The sequence below is a fragment of the Pinus tabuliformis genome, chromosome 7 (genome assembly GCF_031772625.1).
Source record: "Pinus tabuliformis cultivar Carrire ecotype Pingquan chromosome 7, CPIR1, whole genome shotgun sequence".
NCBI lineage: Eukaryota > Viridiplantae > Streptophyta > Pinopsida > Pinales > Pinaceae > Pinus > Pinus tabuliformis.
In genome coordinates this window covers 1,357,167,573-1,357,190,511 of record NC_142293.1, presented here as the reverse complement: position 1 = coordinate 1,357,190,511, position 22,939 = coordinate 1,357,167,573, and the positions used below count along the sequence as shown (strand labels likewise).

Sequence of the window (22,939 nt, the reverse complement as noted above, 5' to 3'; positions counted from 1 at the left end):
TCAATTATTTAAGGCCAAGGAGAATGCTAGTTCATTAGCATTATATTTTTGTTACTGCCGAAGTCACACCTTGAAAATCTTGTCCCAGAAAATGTGTTTAATATCAAAGAAGGAAATTTTGAATTGCATTTGCAAGCAAGCATATAAACGGTGAAATGTTTTAGGTCTGTACCAAGCTGTCAAGAAACTCCAAATATGAGATTTAAACACTGAAAAATAGAGGCTATTCAAACAGGAAATGTTTAAGCCTGTGATAAAATTGATGGATTTGTTAGAAGGTACAGATCAGAGCATGGCCTTTAAAACCAAGGAATTTTGCATCAAGTGGATTGACAGTACATTCGAATAAAAAGTAATTTAGCTTCTAATATGATTATTTAGTACAAATAAATTAGTTACCAATTACAAACAATTAAGAGATATTCTTTAATCACATCGACCTGGAAACATGTAGATAATCTCTTTAATAAAGGCAGTAATCCATTACATGCTCATATAACATAAAGCCGTTGCCTGCTCATAGGACATGTTATACCTTTGGCCTGCAAAAGAATATCACTTCTGTGCCAGAGGGCATGAAAGCAATACTCAACTCAATAATGTATTTAAGGGTCACTGGGTGGTAGCTTGGTCAGTACAGAGTGTTCTGGCTTATGATCACACTCGAAATCAAGATGAACAAATGCACGCTCAACTTCCGGAAGATTCTCAATCTTAATTTGCAACGTCTCTCCTATTGTGTGAGCGACTTTCAAAGGCAAATCCTCTGGTAACTCTATATGAACCTGTTCCAAAAAAACATCATATCACATCATACATTGCAGACAATTCCTTTCAGAAAATACATTCAAACTTTCTGCAGAGATGTCAGATGAGACCCGAACTGATGCCAAAGATTTTCCTTCAGACATCTTTGAATTATTTTATTATGACAGCAAGCAGTCTCCATACAGAACTTGTTATGCGCATGCAAGACATTACACTCGAAGCAAATGAGTTAAAAGAAAAACAAAAATATAAAGCGCTCTGAAGGTCAGCATCCCACGTAATTGCAGATGCAAAACAGTGGAATATGGTACAAAACTCAAGCATACTAGTAGGAAATAGTACAGTTGACTTAAAACAGGGGATTTGAGTATCAGCTTATCAGTGAAGAATTCCTGCGCATACCTCTACAAAGTATAAGGCACCAAAAGTGTACGCCCGGACTGTATCTACGCGCTGAATTAAAGGATCATGCTTTATAACCAAGTAAGTCAATTTTTGTAACATTTCAGGAGGTGCTGTTTGTCCAACCAGGGATGCTGCAAATAAAAACAGAACAAATTGAATTAATGGAGTAGAACTTTAATAGGTTATCTCACAAAATAACTGCAATGTTAACATTATAAACATACATGCATTTAGCATATAGAAATAAATATTTAAGTTGTCGTGTTCCTAACTTTTTAGAACACGTAAGGAAAACTGCAACTTTTAAGGTAGTAGGCTTTGATTTTTAAAATGCAAAATATCTCAACCTTTATTAAAGGCATAAAAGCTAACGATTGGCAATGCAATGTGGCATTATGACATTTTGTGAATTGATCCGGCCATGTGTAGGTCAAAAATGAATACACAGTTTAACTCTGAAAGTTAAAATAGAAATGAAATTCCACAATATCAAATGGTTCCGTCCTTAATATTGGAGCAGAAACACTTATTTTTGTACAAGAACATATTTCATGACTGCAAGCTTTTGGTGATCACCTGCATTTTCAAAAACAGTTGTAGACCAATTAATTATAGTATAAAGAGCCAGAGCAATTGCACCAGCCGGGTCAATCCACCAGAAGAATTTGTCGCCAAGAACAGCTGCAGCTAAACCAACTGCATTGGTGACAACATCAAAATAGTGATCCTGCATAGCAAATGCCAGAAGGGAACTTAATGTCTGCTTGCAACAAATAAGACTACAGAAAACAGTATTCCTATTAAAGAAATTACTATGCACAAGCAGGAAGAACCCAAAACCTTTGCATAAGCTCGGACTATCTCACTTCTAGAGGTTCTACAGTACAACCAAAGAGCTAATTTTACTCCAGTTGCGAACAACATAATGCTATATAGCCACTCTAACTGTGAGTTTGACATCTTGGTAGAACCTTTATCTTCAATCAACTGCCTAACAGCTTCAATCAGCACCTGGAATCCTGTGCGTAAAATATTTATCCAAAGTCAGTCAAAAAGAAATGAAACGTAGAGGGAAACTCAACACACATGTAGCAAGAGATTTTTGAAGACCAACCTAATACAAAATCTATAAGATTTAAAAGCATGTTGGTATTTTAAGACATTCCAATAGATGGTCCTGTAAACATAACAAAGTTTAAATATCAATAGTCCATTGGCTGGTGCCTTACATAGTTGGAAGAAAAATTCCCTTCATAATGAGGCCCTGTTCCAATGTAGGAGTCAAGTTTTCCAAATCAGTCATGTTCAAAAAGAGGACAGTTGTTGCTTAAACATAACATTGATCAAGTACCATGTTCCAACTGTTCTTTGGCTAGCGCCTTATATAGCTAGAACCAGAAAATGCCTTCAGAATGAAGCATTGCTCCCAATGTATATCAGTCCTCTAAATCAGGCATTGCTCAAAGTATCTTCAGACGAGGAAAGCTGTAAGTCATCTTCTATTTAAGACAGGGTGTGACTATTTCAAAAACATTATTTGGGTTGTAGAACGCTCGCATCAAAAAGGGCTTTGCTTACCTTGATGCTCTCATTGTGTCATAATAGGATTTTGCAGATTTGGGGACATGTCTTTAGGCCTAACTTCATATAGATACTGTGAAGGAAACATCTAAATCCTTATGTTTTAGGCACATGTTTGATTTAGATCAGATCAGCTGACAGGAGCAGTTTTATCGATGGGATCCACTTTGGAGAATTGGGGTATGCAATCTTTTGGACCAATTTAAGTCCTTAAATGATGTTTCTTGGGGGGTGAAACTTTTCCACTTAAGCATTGGACCCCGTGATGCTATTCTACAATCAGAGACATTTCCAATAGTGCAAGAATCACATAAATCAGAGTTTGGATGCAAAAGTTATGCCTCCCACCTCCCAATAGTTGACAAATCATGATTGACCACCATAATTCAAAAGGATGTCACTCAAAGACCTTGTTAACGGTGCAAGAATCACATAGATTCAGATGCAAAAGTTATGCCTCAGAAGTTGACTCATCGTGATTGACCACCATAATTCCAAAGGATGTCACATCATCCCCTGTTACTCATAGAAAAGGGGCCACCCACATGAACACTATGAAGGCGGCTCTAGAAGGGTCAAAATTGTAACTCTAGTTAAGAGTTGAAGAAGTCAAAATAAACCCTAGTTGGCTATCACGCACTGTCATAACCAAGATATGTTATAATTGGGCCACTGGGAGAAAAAGGGGTACCATTCTATTTGCTTGCATTTTGTTCCAAAGTAGAGAAAAGTAGTTGAGTGTGGATAGAGGGAGAGCATAATAGAGGGGGTTTTTGTTCTGTATCAACGCACAAGCCACAAGTCCTACGTATCAATCATAAGGTATTCATTAATCTATGAGTCACATCGCTTTGTCAGATTTCATTGATGAATTATTAAACTTTTCTACTGGAAATTACAGTCAAATCAAATGGTACACGGAAAACTCACCTAGAGTTGCCATTATGGCAGCAAATACAATAATGCCAATAGGCTGTACCCGTAGTTTCCCAATTGGATACTTGTAGATGTTTATATTCTTCATTGACAGGTAAGTGAACCAGAGAATCCCTCCTGCCATCAGATCTAACAAGGAGTCCAGTGTTGATGCCGCAATAGCTATAGATCCAGTCTTAACCGTTGCATAGATCTGCAAAACATTGAAACGCTTTTGTAAGTCCTAGAATTAGCTTACACTTGAAAAACATTGCTCTCCAGTTTTCTGGGAATTAGCATAATTTTAGAAACTAGAAAAAGTTATATTACTAATCAAGATGCCGATCTTAGAAAGCACAGTCTATTAAATTGTTCAAAATCCAGGCTTCTGAATCCTACTTTCTTTCTAAGAATTGAACTAAGATGTGGTCTGCATTCTGATATACTAGATTTAAGGGCTTGTGTTTATGCTAATTTGATAACAACCCACTTGAAATCTACCAACATTTTCTCCCTCTGCACAAATGTTGCATCCAATTGACCATTCATAAGTTATCTATTAGACATAGGTTATCTATAATGCACTGAACGCTATGGATAATATGCATATTTGTAACTTTGAATAAGGTAATAGCCTGGTGTTCCTTCCAAGTTCCAACATAGTATTCTTTCCGGATCTGTAAACAGGTGCTCCTAAACATCCAGAACGGAATTAGTTTGGAAGCCTTCCGACATTCAAGTAACTATGACCTCAGTGTAGATCTAAAGGGAAAACTAATGAAAATGGGATTATTCACTGCCTGCATCCCTTTACCGTTACAGTCCTGCCAATAAATGATTAGCTGCTTCACAGGAAATGTACTTGGATCATAAAGAATGCATTGCTATGGTTTCAATTCGTGGCATATTCACTGTCACCACAATTAACTTTACGGTGCAATAAGAGGGCTAACAGCAGCCAGAAAGGATGCAAAATGGCGGCCAAAAAATAGAGGATTAGAAAGGATTGAACATATGTAAGGTTAGCTATGCAAGCCATATCAGAAAGAAGCAGTCAAAAGTGGCTATGGCCGTTCAGCAATATTGCACATTTGCTTCAATGGTATTGACTTTATAATGTCAAATAAACACCCAATCAAATAAGGAAACTCAAGATACAATGGTAACAAATAGCAAATATCTGGTTACCAAAAGTCCCCAATTCATTTGATTTAAAGTTTAAAGTTTAAACATTCTCCAGCTGTGATGTATATGTCAATGCCTTTTAAGGACAAAATATGATGCAAAGAAGTGGCTGAGAACTGTATAAATCTGACAACGGTGATGAATGTTTCTATATACCTTACTTTTTAGACCAGAATTTCATGCCTCTTCGTATACGAAGTGCCGGCTAGAGCCCACCATGAAAGCAATTAAGTAAAAGTTATGTTTTGTGTCCTAGTAGTTAGGAAAAGCAAATGCTTCGAAGGTTGCTACAATACAAAAGGATTCATTTAAGTCCATTATAGAGGTCATTTTATGTTTGCTGATAACGAACCCCATCTAATGTTACAGAAGGTAGGCATGTTCAAACTCCATGCAAGTAAGGTAATCCAACGATTTTTCTTTGTAAGTTTATTATTTGCAATCAAGGCTCTGTGATACGAACAAGGTTAGAAGGTGTTTTTGTATGCATCTTGGAAGTGTAAACTAGAATAGCTATCTACATGCGGATTTTCAACTCAAAGGAAAAAATAAGGGTCCTCTCTTCTCAATATTATGGTAGAATAAGAAAATGTTGAATAGAGAATTCATGAATTTTTTATTTAATCCTAAACAAGGAATTAGAAAGTGCTTTTGTGTGCTTTTAGAAGCATCAGATGTATCAAACGTCATTTTCTGTTCATTAAAAATTGCACAGAACAACACTTGAATTTAATACAAAGACTCCTGATAAAATGCACTTCCACATAGCCACAATTTTTTCAAAACAAAAGCCGTAATAAAATTGCTAGGGGCAACCCAACACATTAGATTCATAACTTTATTAATGATAACGTTGTAATACATCACCTTAAAAGCCAACAAAAGTACATTGGAAAAATTGGATACATTCACTGCGATATTCACTGCAGATTCATGTTGTAATTCCTGATCATGTTGTTCCTCAAGCTGGTCTTCATTATTACACAATTTATCAACCTCCTCAAACGATTCCAAAGTCACAACCTGCTTCTCATAGTATTCTTTCTCCCCTACGCAAACAATCAAACAACAGTACAAAGCATGAAAAACAACAGTACAAAGCATGAAAATAAAAACAGTCCCTTAAGAGGCTTAAAAATTGAATACTAAAAAGTGGCAAGGTTGTAGGACAAAAATTTTGATCACCATAATATGCTTTAAGGCATTTAATTATGGTAAGTTCCTAAAGACTCTAATATGTAAATATCTTCTAAGTTCTAACATATGAAGGTTTTCCATATATGCAATGGTTATCCAGTAATTACCGCCATCACAATGGCAATCATATATACCATCCATAAAAGCCTCCCAAATCTAATATTTTTATATTTTTTGAAATATATTAATGCAAAGCCTAATGCACAAGCCCAACAAAAATATTTTGGTTACTTTGTAGCAATTAGGAGAATTTTCGTAACAAATTGCATCTAACAACAAAAATAGCATTAAATGTGAAGCTACCAATCAACTACTTAGCAAGTTAGCACACAAGAGAATGATAAAGAGAGTATCAATGAAGAGAACCATATACTCATACCTTCTTGAGAAAGCACATACAACAAAATGATTTTTAAAACAAAAGAAATGTGATAGTTAGCATCTAGCACACAACAAAAATATTCTTAAAACTAAGCAAATGTGGTATTCATCATCTGCCACCAAGAAGGTAGAGTGGTCACTAGTTTTTATTAACACTTTCCACAAATTTTAGGCACTTCTCGAAACCAAGCAAGCAAAACATTCTACCCGATACACGTTGAAATAGTTGTGGAAGAATTATGATACTGCAATCCATTGAAAGATCAGGAATGAATGTCACTTTCTTAAATAAGTTCATTAAATCCTTAATTCACTCCTATAGATGACCCTTTGCTAACATATAAGGCTTCTTCTGTCATTATATATTTTCCTAGATTTGTGTCATAAGGGGCAACTCTAATAATGATTTATTTAGATCCTCGCTGACGTTCTATGTTTCTTTCCTTTCAACAATTTTATTTTCGCTTGTCCTACAGAACCTATAACACCTCTTCCCACCCCATTGCGATCAACTCCCATAGTCGAATAAACTCACTAGTGAATGACACAATGCTAAAGATTTAGTAAAAATATAACAATTTTATTATGTTTTTTTCATAAAATCTGTCACAAAAGCAATATTCTAAAAAATGTATCAGAAAATACAACTTAAGTGGTAGTTATTAGCGGTCCAAGTGATTTCCAAGGACGTCAACACCCCGCTTCCTACTAATTCAGTCCATCGGCATGCAAGTAACTCAACACTACTCTGACAACTCTCAAAATTTATACAATTTTCTACATTATTTTTGTTGCAGCTAGATTTCGTTTATCGCAATCAGTGGAATCGCTAGCTCTTTACACCTCTTCCACTTGTTTTCTACTTGCTCTGCTGGTTTTCTACCTATTCTGTTTGCTTTTCAGCCCAAAGATGCGAGTATGAGGATCATGTTCCAACCACTCGTGATCAAACAACAATAAACCCTACAACAAGCCCTTCAACAATACCCACTGCAAAATCAACACTGTCCACCTATAGCCATCCACATTGGCCAAAAGTGTTTCAAACCGAACAAAAACGCATACGGACCACCAAATTTCAGACTATAATCTAATCTCAACATCAATCTATGATGAATGGGCATAACCCAAAGGGCTTCCAAACACACAAAGAAATATGGCTAGCCTCCTTCTCTTTTACCAACACAGAATCTTTACCAAAAAAATCCATTTCTCAGTTTCTTCACTCCACGAAACAACAATTGGCGTGGAATCTTATATAGCAAGCACTTATCTACAATTCTGTAATGAAGATCCCGGCCACCTCTGGTTTTTGTGTTTGGCGGGATATTTCACTAAATTTTTCTGGAGTTCGATGTTCATTCGGTTCCTGTGCCTCACAGATTAAGCTTGTTACAGATAAGGTGCGAAGACATTGTGACCACCGGCGAAGGCCAGGTTACTTTTGATTTTCTATCCTCCATTTTTGTGTCTTCGGATTTATCACAGTACTTTGATTTGAATTGAACTCTGGAAGCCGACCCCACGTCATGATTTATCACATTACTTTGATTTGAATTTGAAATTAAGTTAATGGTCGTTGAGAACGTTATTGCTTTCGGACATCTATTTAAAACTAAATTATAATAAAATTGGAATATAAATTAAATTTTAAATTTCATTAATATATATATATATATATATTCAGTTTTTTAAATTTCATTAATATATATATATATATATATATATATTCAGTTTCTTTATTTTAAATATAATATTTAAAATAAATTTCAAAATATAAAACTAAATTTCCCCTTATTTCAAAAATTATATCCTATAATTTTCAAAACACAAAAGTAATCAATAACATAACATTAATCTTTTTTAACTTAAACACTACTTAAAAAATAAAAATATTAAAAAAATCTTAACACTCCACGACATAAATTCCCCTCATAAGTATAATCATCCGTATGATTATTAAATATGTTCCTTTGCTCCGATTAGTGTGGTTCAACTAAAAGGAGTATGTTTTGGGTTTTTTTATAGGAGTTGTCTATAATGCGACTTTTTGGAGATTCCGGTGACGGAATCCGGCGGAAAAAATTGAGGTTAAATCTTGATTTGTTGCAGTTAAAATGGTTTTTTAACTGGATATTTGGATTCAGCACCCTCGAAAACCCTTGGGACGCTTTCATTGTGCAGAAACTAGCTATCAAACTTGCGATTCCAATAAATTCCTGCCAGATTTCAACCGGAAAAACCCGCCGGAAAGACTTTCAAAAAATCGCGTTATAGAGAACTGCTTTTTTTATATATTGGTTTTGGGTTTATGCCAAATATTTAGAGACAAGAAATCAAGTTTGAGCTTCGCATGCAATCAAATTTTTTTAAGTTGTTTTGTATTAGTTCACATTAACATAACATATCAAGTAGTACATAATTCTACCATAGCGATGGAAAATTAGGTATTTTTGACCACCCACTTATAGAATAATTTATTTAAAATCTCATCTGTGTCATTCACTACAATCTGTGTCATCTAAACTGCCATAGAAACTTAGTTATTCCCGCCACCTTCGTCAGAAAACGCCTTGTTCATTGTCGACACGCCCAAAGGAACCCTCGTTGCAACCCACCTGAAACTAGTGGCTGATGCTGCAAATATGTTGTGAGGCCATTTATTGTCGCGCTAAGTCGAGTCCCTCTGCGGCACGCGCCATTTTATTTCCCTACCCTACTAGAGCTATGACCACGAGCATACCTGCAGACCCCGTCGCCCGTCGTCACTCACCCCAACAACTATGTTTCATGCCCTGGACCATCACGTCATGGGCCACATCCTACTCCCTTGTCGGTTCGTTACATATAAAATTAAATCCAAAGTTTCCTCATTAAGAAAACAATAATATTTTATAAGTGTCATTGAAGCATTGAAACTTATTATTGCTTCGTGGATAGAGACATAAAAAGTATACTAATTGGTGCTTTAAAACAAAAGGAGATATTAAAAAGGTCAAAATACAAGTGTGTGCCAAAATTTTAATTTTAAAAGTTTTAAATATTTTTATCAAGTATTTTATATAAATATAAAAGGTGAAAAAGGAAAAACAAAAATTACAACAACAAAAAAATTGTAAGAAATATTAAAAAGGAGTATATATAAAAACAATATCTAAAGCTATAAATACCAAGTTGGAAGCAAAATGGAATCAATCACTGACAAAAAGAAATGGAATCTAAGTCAAAAATGATGAAGGAAGAAAGAATGGAGATCATGATAGAAGATTTCCTAAAACTTTTGAATGTGTGTTAATGCACTATTTAAAATTAAAGAGATGTTATAATCTCTATCGATCTCACTCAGGAAAAAAATAAAAAAATAAATAAAAATAAAATAAAATAAAATTGTTAGTACTAAATGTGTTAACCAATTAGTGATTCATGAATCAAACATAATTGAAATGATGGATTCGATGAATAATAAACAATATAACACAAACAATCTACAACTATGCATTGGAGACTATTTTTACCTCGCAATTCATCGTTAAAACCTTATTTTGTGACAATATTGATATAATTATGGGTTCGCCCTTAATGGAATCACTAGGGTCATTTATCCTAAACATGAAAAAGAAGTTTTTGACATTTTTCCACAAAAAAGAAAAAAATAACGCTACAAGGCGTTACTTTGAAGCCAGATTCAGTTTTGCGACAATAGTGATATAATTATGGGTTCGCCCTTAATGGAATCACTAGGGTCATTTATCCTAAATATGAAAAAAAAGTTTTTGACATTTTCCCACAAAAAGAAAAAAATAACACTACAAGGCATTACTTTGAACCCAAATTCAGTGACGCCAAAAGACATACAAGGTATCTCAAAAGTAATTCTTCAAGAAAATTAAAAAGCAATACAAAATATGCAAATGGAAGTTGACAAAATCGTTGCTAACAAAAATGAAGAAAATACTCGTCTTAAGGACCATAGAGAGAAATTACTCACTCAAATTAAGAAAATTAAAAATGATAAACAATCATTGAAAATAAATTAGAAGAACTCATCACGAAAAATGTATCGAAGTCGTCAGACGTAACCATCCAAATAGAAGAAAAATGAACAAATAATGATCCAGTGAATATCAGAACTTAAGAAGAAAACAAACCAGTGGAAGAAAAAACACACTCAAATGTTGCAGTTCAGGCGATGAAAATTCCAAGTGGAAGTTCTCTAACCAACTCAACAACATAAGTACCTAAAGTAAGTCAAAATATTGCCACACACATGATAAGAGAAAAACAAATCAAAAGAACCCCTAATTTACACCTAAATCACAAGAGCAGACATCGCAATCAGTCTACATATATGTATCACTCAAAACAAAAATAATATACTTATGTTCTGAAGAATAGAGATGTCAGCATAGTCGAGTCTGACAATAACAATTTATCCCAGTCATCAAATAATTGCAGAGTTCCATAAAAAATTTGATTTAGGATGGTCATATCCCTTCTCAGTTCAACGATTTTATTTATGACTCCAAAGATCTTATCATCCCATGTCAACGAAAATGACAGATGAAGAATTCCAAAAAGTGCAAATAGATTTCAAAGACAAAAAACGTATGATACGTCTTATCAGCAATCGACTTCGAGGACAAAGTTTTTTTGAAGAGGAAGACAATGTTATGAATAATATAAAATTAAATTTAAAAATAAAAATAAAAATAAATAAATAAGTATATATATATATATATAACAATAATAATGATTAATGATTAATTAACTAGTAATTAGTTAATGAAGAGGCATGTTCTAAAGGACATGACCATTCAATGAAAGGGTACCTGCCTAGGTATATATACAAGACCCTCAATTATAATCAAATCATCATCTCGCTTATATTCAAATATTTTTATATAATATATCACTGTCCTATCATGGATATTTATATAGTAATTTGTTACATGTACAAACAAAATTCCACCAGATAAAGGTATGACAAAGTAGGTTTTACAATGGTTGAAGAAGTGAGCTCAAAGCTTGGGTTCAAAGGATCTACAAGTCAATCTAAAGAATAGATTTAGTCTAAGGAGTCTCAAATAGGTTACTCAAAAATACCAAATCAAGAAAAGCTCAATGCTACTATAAACTAAAGTTTTAAATCAGTAAATTGCAGCGAAACAATAGTTTATAACAGCGTCAAATTTAACCACTAAAATTGTGTAAAAATATATATGAGATGAAAGTTAAATTTAAGAGTATACCAAAGACAAAAACACAACAAATTTTGATGGTTAATAAAACATGTAACAACAAATAAAGTTTGATGTTAACCCTAAAATATGACTGAAAAATGCATGAAATGCTTTAAGTTAGCTTTTCTAATGCATTGTTAAACAAGACCTAACTCTAGGGCGTGCAACAACAAATCATTAAATGCCTAAAATACAATATTTTGTTGCGATTTAACCCTAACTTACAATAAAACAAACAAAAAAATGATTTTAAATTTTTTCAAAAGAATATCACAAATGAGATAGACTTGTGCCTTTTCAATATAGGGCAAATGGAGGATACAAAAAATTCTAAGGCTTCTTTAGAGTGATTCTAAATCCAAACAAAACTGGGGAAAGTAAACTAACTAACCTTGCAATTTAGGTTCACAATTCGTCAAATGTTTAGCTCAACAAGGGAAGATGAAATCAATACCAAATAAACCAACTTAGCACAAGCACTTTAATCCCATGAAACATAATACAACAAATAAACTAACTTACTTCACGATGTAACATCCAAGATCCACCATAAAAGAAAGTTGCTCTACTAATCCTCCATTGCACTAAAGAGAGAGAAATCACTAATGAAGAGTTATTATGTTCCAACTGTAACAATGAATCTGCTAAGGCGGCTACAACCATCCTCCAAAATTTTTCCTTAGCTTCGTTTTGGAGCCTCCCTACCAACCATCCTTGGCAACATGTCTTGCAATGCCCAGGTACTTATGCTTTCAGTTGAGTTTCTTTGGTTTAGCAGCTTGTGTTCGCTAACTTGTTTGCCTTTCACCCACAAGTTGACTTCCCGTGACTTGGTCTTCAACCAGTGCTTGTGTTGACTTGGAGAATTGCGCAGAATTGGAGGGCAACCAGCCTTGCTCTCCAAAATTGCGCAGTGCATCATGGCAACCAGCTGCTCTCCAAAATTGTGCAGAGCATGCAGGTTGTCTTGCCCAAGAAAATTGTGCAGAGCAACCCATTACTAGGCTTGCTCTCAGAATTTGCGCAGTTTTGGTTGGTAGCCTTCGCTTTAATCTAGAAATTGCATAGACCTTAAGGGGCCGCGAGAGCCACTCAACCCAAAAACTGTGCAGAAGTCATCCCAAGGCTTGCTATCCATTGCATGTGCTCACAAGTTGACCGGTTCCCTCTAGGACTGTGCAATCTTGCCTTGCATGCATGGCAGCTTTTTCCCGAAAAAGAAAAAAGCAAAAAAGCATCCCTAAATTTTAGGGATCTATTTTTAGCAGATGTGGGTTACATGCAAAAGTAATTTTAGAAACCTCCCGCCAAGTGTCACATTTTCCTAGATTTGTGACATGTGTGCCATAAGCCTCGGTCTTGTCAAAACTATTTATTCGATGTTTCAGAGCTCATTCTTCATTTCGATATTAGAGCTCTAGCATTCCCAACGCATTTAGGAACCTTCGACACACGCATCGCAAATTTTTCCCGGGTAAGCCCGATTTTCATGTCTTGTGCTGCTTTTCTATCGCTTTTTGTATTTCGGTTTGTGTGAATGTTGTTTGTTTGGTTTTGTTGAATGCTAGCTGTCATTTCAATGTGTGTTAGCTTGTAGAAGCATTGTTTCGAGTTTTGCATTGCATTTCCTTGTTGTCGCATACATGACATTGTTTCTGCACTAACAGTCTTCGTTGCGATGACTCGCTTCACACACTTAGTTGTTTTCCCATCTTACTGAATCCTGCACTTACCAGTTGCATGCATGTTCATTCACTCATGTTTGCACCCAGCTTCACACATGCATTGAGTCCTTACTATTTTCAGTCGCCCGTCGGCAGGTCTGAATTGCCTTGGCCCAGACCTTGCCTTACCTGGCTTGCACTACGCATTTCCCTTTTGAAAGCCTAATAACATATTTTCACAAAGGGGTTTGGTCTACTTTGGTTTTTTTTCCATCATCATCTCCACTCTCATTTTTCTCCTCCTCCTCTTCTTCTTGGTACTCCTATTCTCTAGGGTTTCCTAATCCACCACTACCCACTTCTTCATCGTCTTCATCACTACTCCTTTTGCTCCCCCACACCATCATAACCAAACCAAGAAAGGAACCAACAAAGGGAGTGCCAAGCCACATACCCATCATGTTTGAAGTTTTGAACTTTGGTGGAGTTATAGTTTCTTGCCTGCAATAGAATGGAGGAACAAGAATGGGAATGGGAAAGAGAGAAGAGAACATCTTTCATTTAACAATGAACATATAAAAAACACAAATGCTAGATTAGAGTCTAGAGCCTACCTCTTTGGCTCTCCAATTGTGGCTTTAATCCCAACCTCCAATCTCCCTTGCAATCCTCAAGCAACCCTCTCAATCTTCCTCTCACTCGCCTCAAGCTCCAAACTTCCTCTCACTCACCAAATGATGCAAATGATGGATTATGGAAGGAAGGAAGGCTTTTAATTCTTTTGGTCGCTCCCCTCCCTCCAACTAAAAAACCCACGCACATTTTTTACCACAGGGAGCGCTTTTTGGCGTGCAAGAGTGGCCAGGATCAATCGCTCCCTGACGTCAAAAAATCGCTCCGAGAGAGATCGCTCCTACATTTGCTCCCAGAAAGGTAGGGAGCACAATTTTTTTAAGGGAGCTCACACTCAAAATTTGCAGGGAACAAGTGAATTCCGAGAACGTGAAATGGTCACTCCAAATCCGCTCTCGAGCGGAGCATGCTTTAGGAGCAAATTCAAGGGGGGTTGGGGGGGTGCTCCCCCGCAACCTTGGTAGAGCTCAAGCTATAATTGGTTGTTGCTTGCTTACATCCCTTGTCATTCTTCTACAATTTGATATCTATCTTATCTTAAGTATTTTCAATCCCTTCTTCTCATAGGACAAGGCCAACAAGGAATGAGTATGAATGATTGACAATAAAAAATCAAAAGTTGGGATAACAAACATCGAATAATGATGACAAGTGAAAATTATGGGATACATGGAGGGTTGCCATCATCAAACCCTTCTATTTGTGCCCCTCCTAACAGTGAAAGAAAGACCCCAAGGAAGGCCACACTGGCCTAAAGAGACATAAACACGAAGTTGAAGTAAAGGAACAAGTACACAATCAATAGCGATCTATAATCCAATTTCAACTTGTGATCCATACTAGAATGCCTTAAACATTAAATGAAAGCACTTGAATGCAAAAATGTAGTGTTCCATGGGGACATGTCCCCTAGGGTGGGGGACACACTCCCCATGTTTCCCATGTTCCCAAGACAAGGGGCACCTAAGGAAACAGCCCCCCACATCCCCCTTTTGGAGAAACTTAGGGAGAGGCAAATGGAAAGGTTTCCCTAATGTGTGGGGTGTGTTTCCCCAAAAGAGGTGCTTGTAGGCATCCCCCACTCAAAAAAGGAAAGGCAACCCCCCTGAATCTTGCTTGAAAATAATATTTTTTTGAGTGGGGAAACCTAATATTCAACCCTGGGATCCTACTAATGTTATATAATTAATAGTAATGTTAAATTCTTAGATGAAAAGTGACATTCTCCTTTATCTTTCAAATAAATGAGATTGTTACCTTAAATTTTTAACATTACCATGAATCAACTTACGATGTTTGAGAATGAATTTGACCTCATTGGATTTCATATGGAGAAAGTAGAATTTTAGATCCCACTCGAAATCCAATAGACTTAATAGTGTTTAGGATTTCAAGATCGGGGGATCCTATCATGTATGAGGGTAAGGAACTAGCATTTAATCAAGAGAACCAAACCCTCTAGGTACATCGATGCTGGTGGTATTATTTATTGAACTACTCTGTCATGACCTAGTAAAATTGACCTATCACTCAAACAAAATCTCAACTTGACATGTTAAGATTTTTCTATCTTATTTTAATGCTTTGAGGGTGATATTGATGATGAGGATCTCAATATACGCAATGATTTTGATGATATGTAGGTATTTATTGTAGCGTGATTTTTTTTACTATATAGGCCATCTAGAGCCTCTTTGTTCATGTATTTTTGGTTTAAATATGGATTGTACTCAATGTTATTTTGGTTATATACACCCTTGCTATATATATGAGAAAAATTACATATTTGTGGATACTGGTTTGGATTCATATAGCTGCACATAAATATTTACGTAATTTTTTTCAAAATTTAAATATTTATGTATTTTTTCGTCGACCAATTTTTTGGTCCGTTTTTTTCTCTAGTTCGGAGTTTTGGAGTCGACTGGTTCGATCATTGGTTCATTGTCTAATGTCCATTTTTAGTTTTAACTTTTGAGTCTTGACTCTAGATATTAATGACCTTAGACCAACTATTTGACTCATCACTTTTTACTATTTTTGAGTTTGAGTAATTTCAATTTACTATTCCATTCTTCAAACTTAAGTATCTAGTATTTTTCTTAGTACTAATCAGATTCTAAATAATGTATGATGAATTTAAATCAATGAATACAATATTTTACTATTTCTATTTCATTGAAACATTTATAATGCATGAATCAATGAATTTCATTACTGAATTTGAATTTGAATCATGTTCACAATATATATACACACCCTGACGACCCCCACCCCCCTGAATTCCCTAAAATTTGGGGGTGCTCCTACATGGCATGTGTCTCTCCCCCGTCTAGTGCCCTCCCGTCATGAAAACTTGGTGGAACATTGCAAAAATGGTTATGGTGTCTCACAATAGATGACCCACCTTCATGGAATGAGCATGTTAGATCAATGAATACATTGTTTGAAAAAATGGATGAGAGGCATCTGATGTTGGCTATATGTGGATCATAATAAGGTTCTAGCTAGCAAGCTATGTCATAAGAGGAAAAAAAATTCTCCTAGGCTTATCCATGTATATGAATGGAGAGCAAGGCACAATAACTTCTGCTTGTATAATGGTGGTACAATACCAGTTATCATAGAGCTACATAAATGATGCCATATGACTTTTCCTATGGCCAAAAACCCTTGTCAATGTAGTAGATAATGCACTTAACACTAGAGAAGTCATTTTTGCACACTTAAGGACAATCTAGTCATGGCTCAAAATTCAATGAAACAACAAGCTCAACATCGTTGAAATTAATCTTGTGTTTCGTCACCTCCAACCTTATAAACAAGCATCACTCAAAGATAAAATCCCAAAATATTAGCATTAAAGTTCTTTAGACCCTATAAGATCATCCAGTGCATTGGACCAATGTTATTAGAACTAAATTGGTCATCGAACCTACCAACCCCCAAAATGTGCACCAAACCAAAACTGAGAAAATCAAAGTCGGCCAAAAATACATTGATTTTATTTGAGTGATGGGTACATTTTTACTAGGGTCATGAAAAAAGAGTAAATCAATCGATGCCACCAACATCAAGGTACATAAAGGATTTCATGCTCTTGATTAAACACTAATGTTCAACAGAGAGAAAATCCAATGGAAGCTTTGCAATTTTGCCAATCTTGAAATCCTAAAATCTATTAATTCTACTAAATTTTGAATGGGATTTTAAATTATACTTTCTCCATATTAAATCCAATAAGATCGGAACCAATGTTATCAAAATTGGACCGGAACTGGTTGATCCGACTGATTTGGGGGCCAAACCGATCCAATTTGAGGTTTGGAACAGGAAATGGCCGGTTCGGTGCGAAACAGGCTGGTTCTGTGATGGAAACAACCAATTTGGGTCGAACCAGCCGGTTCCATACAATTCCACCAATGATGTTCCAAATGCAGTTTTTTTTTTAAGAGAAAACAAAAAAATTTGAGTAGAGCAACCTAATATTCAAGCATATGGCCTTGGTATTGCTATGCAATTCATGGTAATGTTTAATTCTTAAAGTAAAAGTGACATTCTCCTTTTTACTTAAATTTTTAACATTACCATGAAATGACTCCGGATGTTTGAGAGTAGTTCTAACCTCACTCAAAATCCAATAGACTTAAAGGTTTTCAGGATTGGGGAGATTGCAACGTTTCCATTGGATTTTGTCATGTACGAGGGTATGGGACTAGTATTTAATCAAGAGCACCAAATCCTATATGCACCATGATGTTAGTTGCATTGGTTGTCGAACTCCTTTATCATGGACCTACTAAAAACATACCCATCAATCTAACAAAATCTTAACTTGACATGCTACGCTTTTTCTATCTTATTTTAATGCTTAGAGGGAGATATTGATGACAAGGATCCCAATATAGGCAATGATTTTGGTGATAGGTAGATATTTGTTGTAGCATGATTTTTTTGGATGCTAAAGGCCATCTAGAGCCTATTTATTGATGTATTTTTGGTTCAGAGATGGATTGTAATTGATGCTATTTTGGTTATGTGCACCCTTACATGCTATATAAATGAGAATTTTTGCTTGTTTGTGCATAAATTGTTTGGATTCATATGGGATGCGCATGAATATATATGCTTTTCTTTAAAATTTGAATATTTTATGTGTTTTAGGTTGACTGGTTTTTTGGTCTTTTTTTATCAGTTCCGATCCAATTTTGACCAGTTCCTATTTTAGAGGGTTTTCCGGTTCAGTGACAGGTTTGGTTCTGATAACATTGATTGGAACCACTCTCAAACATTCTAAGACAATTAATGGTAATATTAAAAATTTAAATGTGTTTACTTTAAAATTTTAACATTACTAGTAGTTACTAGGGTGAGTGAATTAGAGGGGAGGGGGTCTCTTTGAATAGCATTAATAGGGCCCTAAGGTTAGGTATTGTACTTGTAATTTATTATATTGTTTTTTTTTAAATCGGGTTTCGGTGGTCCTAGCTACACCATAGGGCACTTCACGAAACTTGCTAATTCTCTAATGTCAATTCAATACCGAATTGGCCAAAAACAGTTCAAAGGCACCCAATTGGACCAATTTTCCCTCCAAATTGATTTCATTGGTTCCATTAACATTGCATTGGAAAGTGGCCTACAAGCAGAGTCTTCTATCCCACTCTAAGATTCACCAAATCTTTGATGTGACTTGTCTAAAGAAGGTTGCGGGATTGAATGGCAAGGTGCAAACCAACTTACTAGAACTTGATGAAGAAGGATCCATTTGGCTCCCACTCAACGCAGTATTGGATTTTTTTACCAGTGAACCCACTCTAAGATCCATCCAATCTTTCATATGTCTTGTCTGAAGAAGGTCATGGGATTGAATAGGAAGGCACAAACCAACGTACTAGAACATGATGAAGAAGGCTTCATATGGCTCCAATTGGAAGTAATATTGGATATATGTGAGCATCAATTGCACCTACACACAGTCCAAGAAGTATTGATTCAATGGAAAGACATGTAGAGTGAAAATGTTGGGTGTGGAGCCTGAGTATCTTCTTTATTTAGAGGCATCGCCACATTGGACCCCAGTTCGTGCTGCCCGTAAAATGTACGCCGCTAGGGGGCTCCAGGTGGGGGCGACCATAAATTGCCTTGTAAAATGTTGTAATTCAGTAGTCAATCTGGGTCGTTCATTAGGCGGAGATCTAACGGTAGAAGTTATGTTTAATTTAGGTTTTTTTGCCCTAGAAGGAAACCCCTCGCTATATATGAGGGAATTGTATTGCATCTATGTAGATTTGTATTCTGAGTGAGAAAGAAATAGGAGATTGTGTGAGAGAGAAGAGGGAATCACAGGGGATCTGTTGTAGGTTGTATCTCTTCAGTTTGCTGGATAATATAAAAGGAAGGACTAGTTGTTTTTCCATGGACGTAGCCCAAATTGGGTGAACCACGTATATCTATGTCTCTCTTGTTTTATGTGTTTTTTATGTTTATATTTCTACAATATTTTATGTGTTCCATTGCTCTGTAATATATAATTTTCTAACAACTGGTATCAGAGCCAAAGGTTTATTTCGCTGATAAACTCGCAAGAGAGAAGGGTTCCTAGTTCGAGTGGGAGAAATGGCGGAAGATGGTAGGTTTAAGGTCAAAAAATTTAACGGCCTAAAATACTAGCTGTGGAAGATGCAGATGGAAGATTATCTATATAAGAAAGATATGTACCTACCATTGAGCGGAAAGATAAAGAAGCTGACAAGTATGACAGACACAGAATGGATATTCTCAACAGAAAGGCACTTGGAACAAAACGACTGTGTTTAGCGGCGTCGGTAGCCTTTAATATTTCAAAGGAAACGACAACGGAAGGTTTAATGTCGGCATTGGCCAAACTATATGAAAAACCCTCAGCCTCAAATAAGGTATTTCTTATGAAGCGTTTATTTAATATGAATATGTTAGAAAGTGGATCTGTTGTTGATCATTTAAATGAATTTAATACAGTTACCAGTCAGTTAAGTTCTGTAGGGGTAACTTTTTATGATGAAGTTAGGACCTTGTTATTTATGTGCTCATTGCCAGAAAGTTGGAATGGTTTAGTTATGGCCATTAGTAACTTTGTCTCTGGATCTAGTACTTTAAAGTTTGATGATGTTGTCGGTGCAATCCTTAGCGAGGAAATGTGACGGAAAAGCTCCGGTGAGACATCAAGTAATGCTTTGACTGCAGAGACTAGGGGAAGAAAAATGGAAAGAGGAAAGAGCCCAAGATACCGCAGTAAGTCAAGGAAAGGCAGATCCAAGTCCAAATCGGGGATAGTGTGCTAGAAATGCGGGAACAAGGGACACCTGAAGAAAGATTGCAAGTCTCGGAAGGGAAAAGAATGAGACGCGCAACAAGAAAACAATCATGAAGCGAATGTGACAGGTGATGTATTGCAAGATGCTTTGATTCTTTCATTAGAAAATATTATTGATGCTTGGGTGGTAGATTCAGGGGCCTCATTCCATGCCACACTTGATAGGAAACATTTTCATGATTATGTTCAAAGAGATTTTGGACAGGTTTGATTGGTTGATGATAAACCCTGTAAAATCATTGGAATGAGTACAATTTTCATAAAACAACAGAATGGAAATCAATGGCTATTGAAAGAGGTAATGCATGTTCCAGATCTAAAGAAAAATCTGATTTCAACAGGGCAGTTGGGAGATGAAGGCTGTGTAACTACTTTTATAGATAAAACTTAGAAGGTCACTAAAGGAGTCTTGGTAATAACAAAAAGAGAAAAGGTTGGTACCTTGTATTTATGCAATGGTATTTCTAATTCTGTTAATGTTTTAACCTCTATAGGAGAAGATACGGTATTGTGGCATCATAGGCTTGGGTACATGAGTGAGAAGGGGATGCAGATTCTTCACTCAAGAAATTTGTTGCCAAGGTTGAAGCATGTTGATTCAAAATTCTGTGAGAATTGTGTTTATGGAAAACAAAAGAGAGGCAGATTCCTGAGTTGGGAAAGAAAAGAAGAGAGAAAAATTAGAGCTTGTGCATACAGATGTATGGGGACCTGCTCAGGGATCATCTCTCGATGGCTCTCGTTATTATGTTACTTTTATTGATGATGCAACCAGAAAAACCTGGATTTATTGTATTCGAACTAAATCTGATGTATTTGATACTTTCAAGAAATGGAAAGCTTTGGTTGAAAATGAGACAGGAAAAAGGTTGAAGTGTCTCAGATCAAACAATAAGGTGAATATTGCAACAAAGAGTTTGATAGCTACTGTTCAGAGAATGGAATTCGCAAAGACAAGACAGTTCCAAGAACACGACAAGAAAATGGTGTTTCAGCAAGGATGAACATAACAATCATGGAGCGTGCAAGGTGCATGAAATTGCATGCATGATTGTCTTTACAATTTTCGGCAGATGTTGTAGATACTATTGTTTATCTAATAAACAGAGGGCCTTCAAGTTCCTTGGATGGTGGTATTCCAGAAGAGGCATGGACAGGTAAAAATGTAAACTACTCATTTTTTAAAACTTTTGGCTGTGAAGCCTTTGTCCACATTAATAAAAAAAAATAGAACAAAGCTTAAGGCAAAATCAAATAAATGTGTCTTTACTGGATATGGTGTTAATGATTTTGGTTATCGCTTTTATGATTATGAAATACACAAAATCATTAGGAGCAGAGATGTCATATTCAATGAAAAAGTTTTGTATAAGGATTAGACGCAGAAAAAGAAACAGGAAAAAGAAAACAGAAAATACGCAATGCTTGATGAGACCACAGGGAAAGTGAAGGTGCCTGAAAATCATAATGATCAACAGGCAGAACAACAACAACAAGCACCTCAAACACCTGAAAGTGGTGTTAGAAGATCTACCAGGATAAGTAGGCCCCCTAAACGATACTCTCCTTCATTATATTATGTATTGTTGACTGATTCTGGTGAACCAGAATGTTATGAAGAAGCAGTGCGAGTAGAAACGAGGAAGAAGTGGGAGCAAGCCATGAAAGAAGAGATGGACTCCTTAACACATAACCAGGCTTGGGACTTAGTCAGGTTGCCTGTAGGTAAAACAACATTGTAGAATAAATGGGTTTACAGGTTGAAGGAAGAAGATAGAGGTAGAAAAGGGTATAAAGCTAGACTTGTGGTGAAGGGGTTTGCACAGAAAAAGGGTATAGACTTTGATGAGATATTTTCTCCTGTTGTTAAAATGACTTCAATCATAACTATTTTAAGTCTAGTAGCGGTTGAAGATTTGCATCTTGAGCAGTTAGATGTGAAGACAACCTTTCTCCATGGGGATTTGGAGGAAGAGATATATATGCAGCAACCACAAGGATATGAGGTAAAAGGGGAGGAGAAACTAATGTGCAGGTTGAAGAAGAGCTTGTATGGCTTAAAACAGGCTCCAAGGCAGTGGTATCTAAAATTTGATAGGTTTATGTCTGAACAAGGTTATACTAGATGTCACTTTGATCATTGTGTTTATCTCAAAAGGAAAAATGATGGCAGCTATATTATATTGTTATTGTATGCAGATGACATGCTTGTTGCAGGTTCTAACATGCAGGAAATAAATGTGCTCAAAAGAAAATTGGCATTTGCAATGAAGGATTTGGGTGTTGCAAAACAAATCCTTGGTATGAGAATAACTAGAGACAAGAAGAATAAAAAATTAACATTGTCCTAGAGTGAGTACATAGAAAAGGTGTTCAACAGATTTAATATGCAGAATGAAAACCCAGTTAGTATACCTTTAGCTAGCCATTTCAAACTAAATAAGGAAGTGTGTCCCAAGACTCAGGAAAAAATGGCTTATATATCTAAAGTTCCATATGCATCAGCAGTTGGAAGCTTAATGTATGCAATGGTCTGTACAAGACCTGATATTGCACATGTAGTGGGAGTTGTAAGCAGGTACATGAACAATCCAAGAAAATAACATTGGATGGCG

The 22,939-nt window shown here is 35.9% G+C and overlaps 1 protein-coding gene across 2 annotated transcripts in view; it reads right to left on the bottom strand.

The window, feature by feature from the left end:
* Nucleotides 1-346: 346 nt before the first annotated feature.
* The window catches only part of LOC149252598 (metal tolerance protein 4-like), a 32,267-nt gene continuing 9,674 nt past the window's right edge, over nt 347-22,939 (bottom strand). For both annotated transcript variants that reach the window (XM_089459745.1, XM_089459746.1), the window contains exons 3-8: nt 5,722-5,903; nt 3,685-3,883; nt 2,014-2,192; nt 1,750-1,900; nt 1,171-1,304; nt 347-785 (exon numbers count right to left, since the gene is read on the bottom strand). In XM_089459745.1, coding sequence (XP_089315871.1) covers nt 606-785; nt 1,171-1,304; nt 1,750-1,900; nt 2,014-2,192; nt 3,685-3,883; nt 5,722-5,903 — 1,025 coding nt within the window. In that variant the 3' untranslated portion in view covers nt 347-605. The remainder of the gene's footprint in view (nt 786-1,170; nt 1,305-1,749; nt 1,901-2,013; nt 2,193-3,684; nt 3,884-5,721; nt 5,904-22,939) is intronic.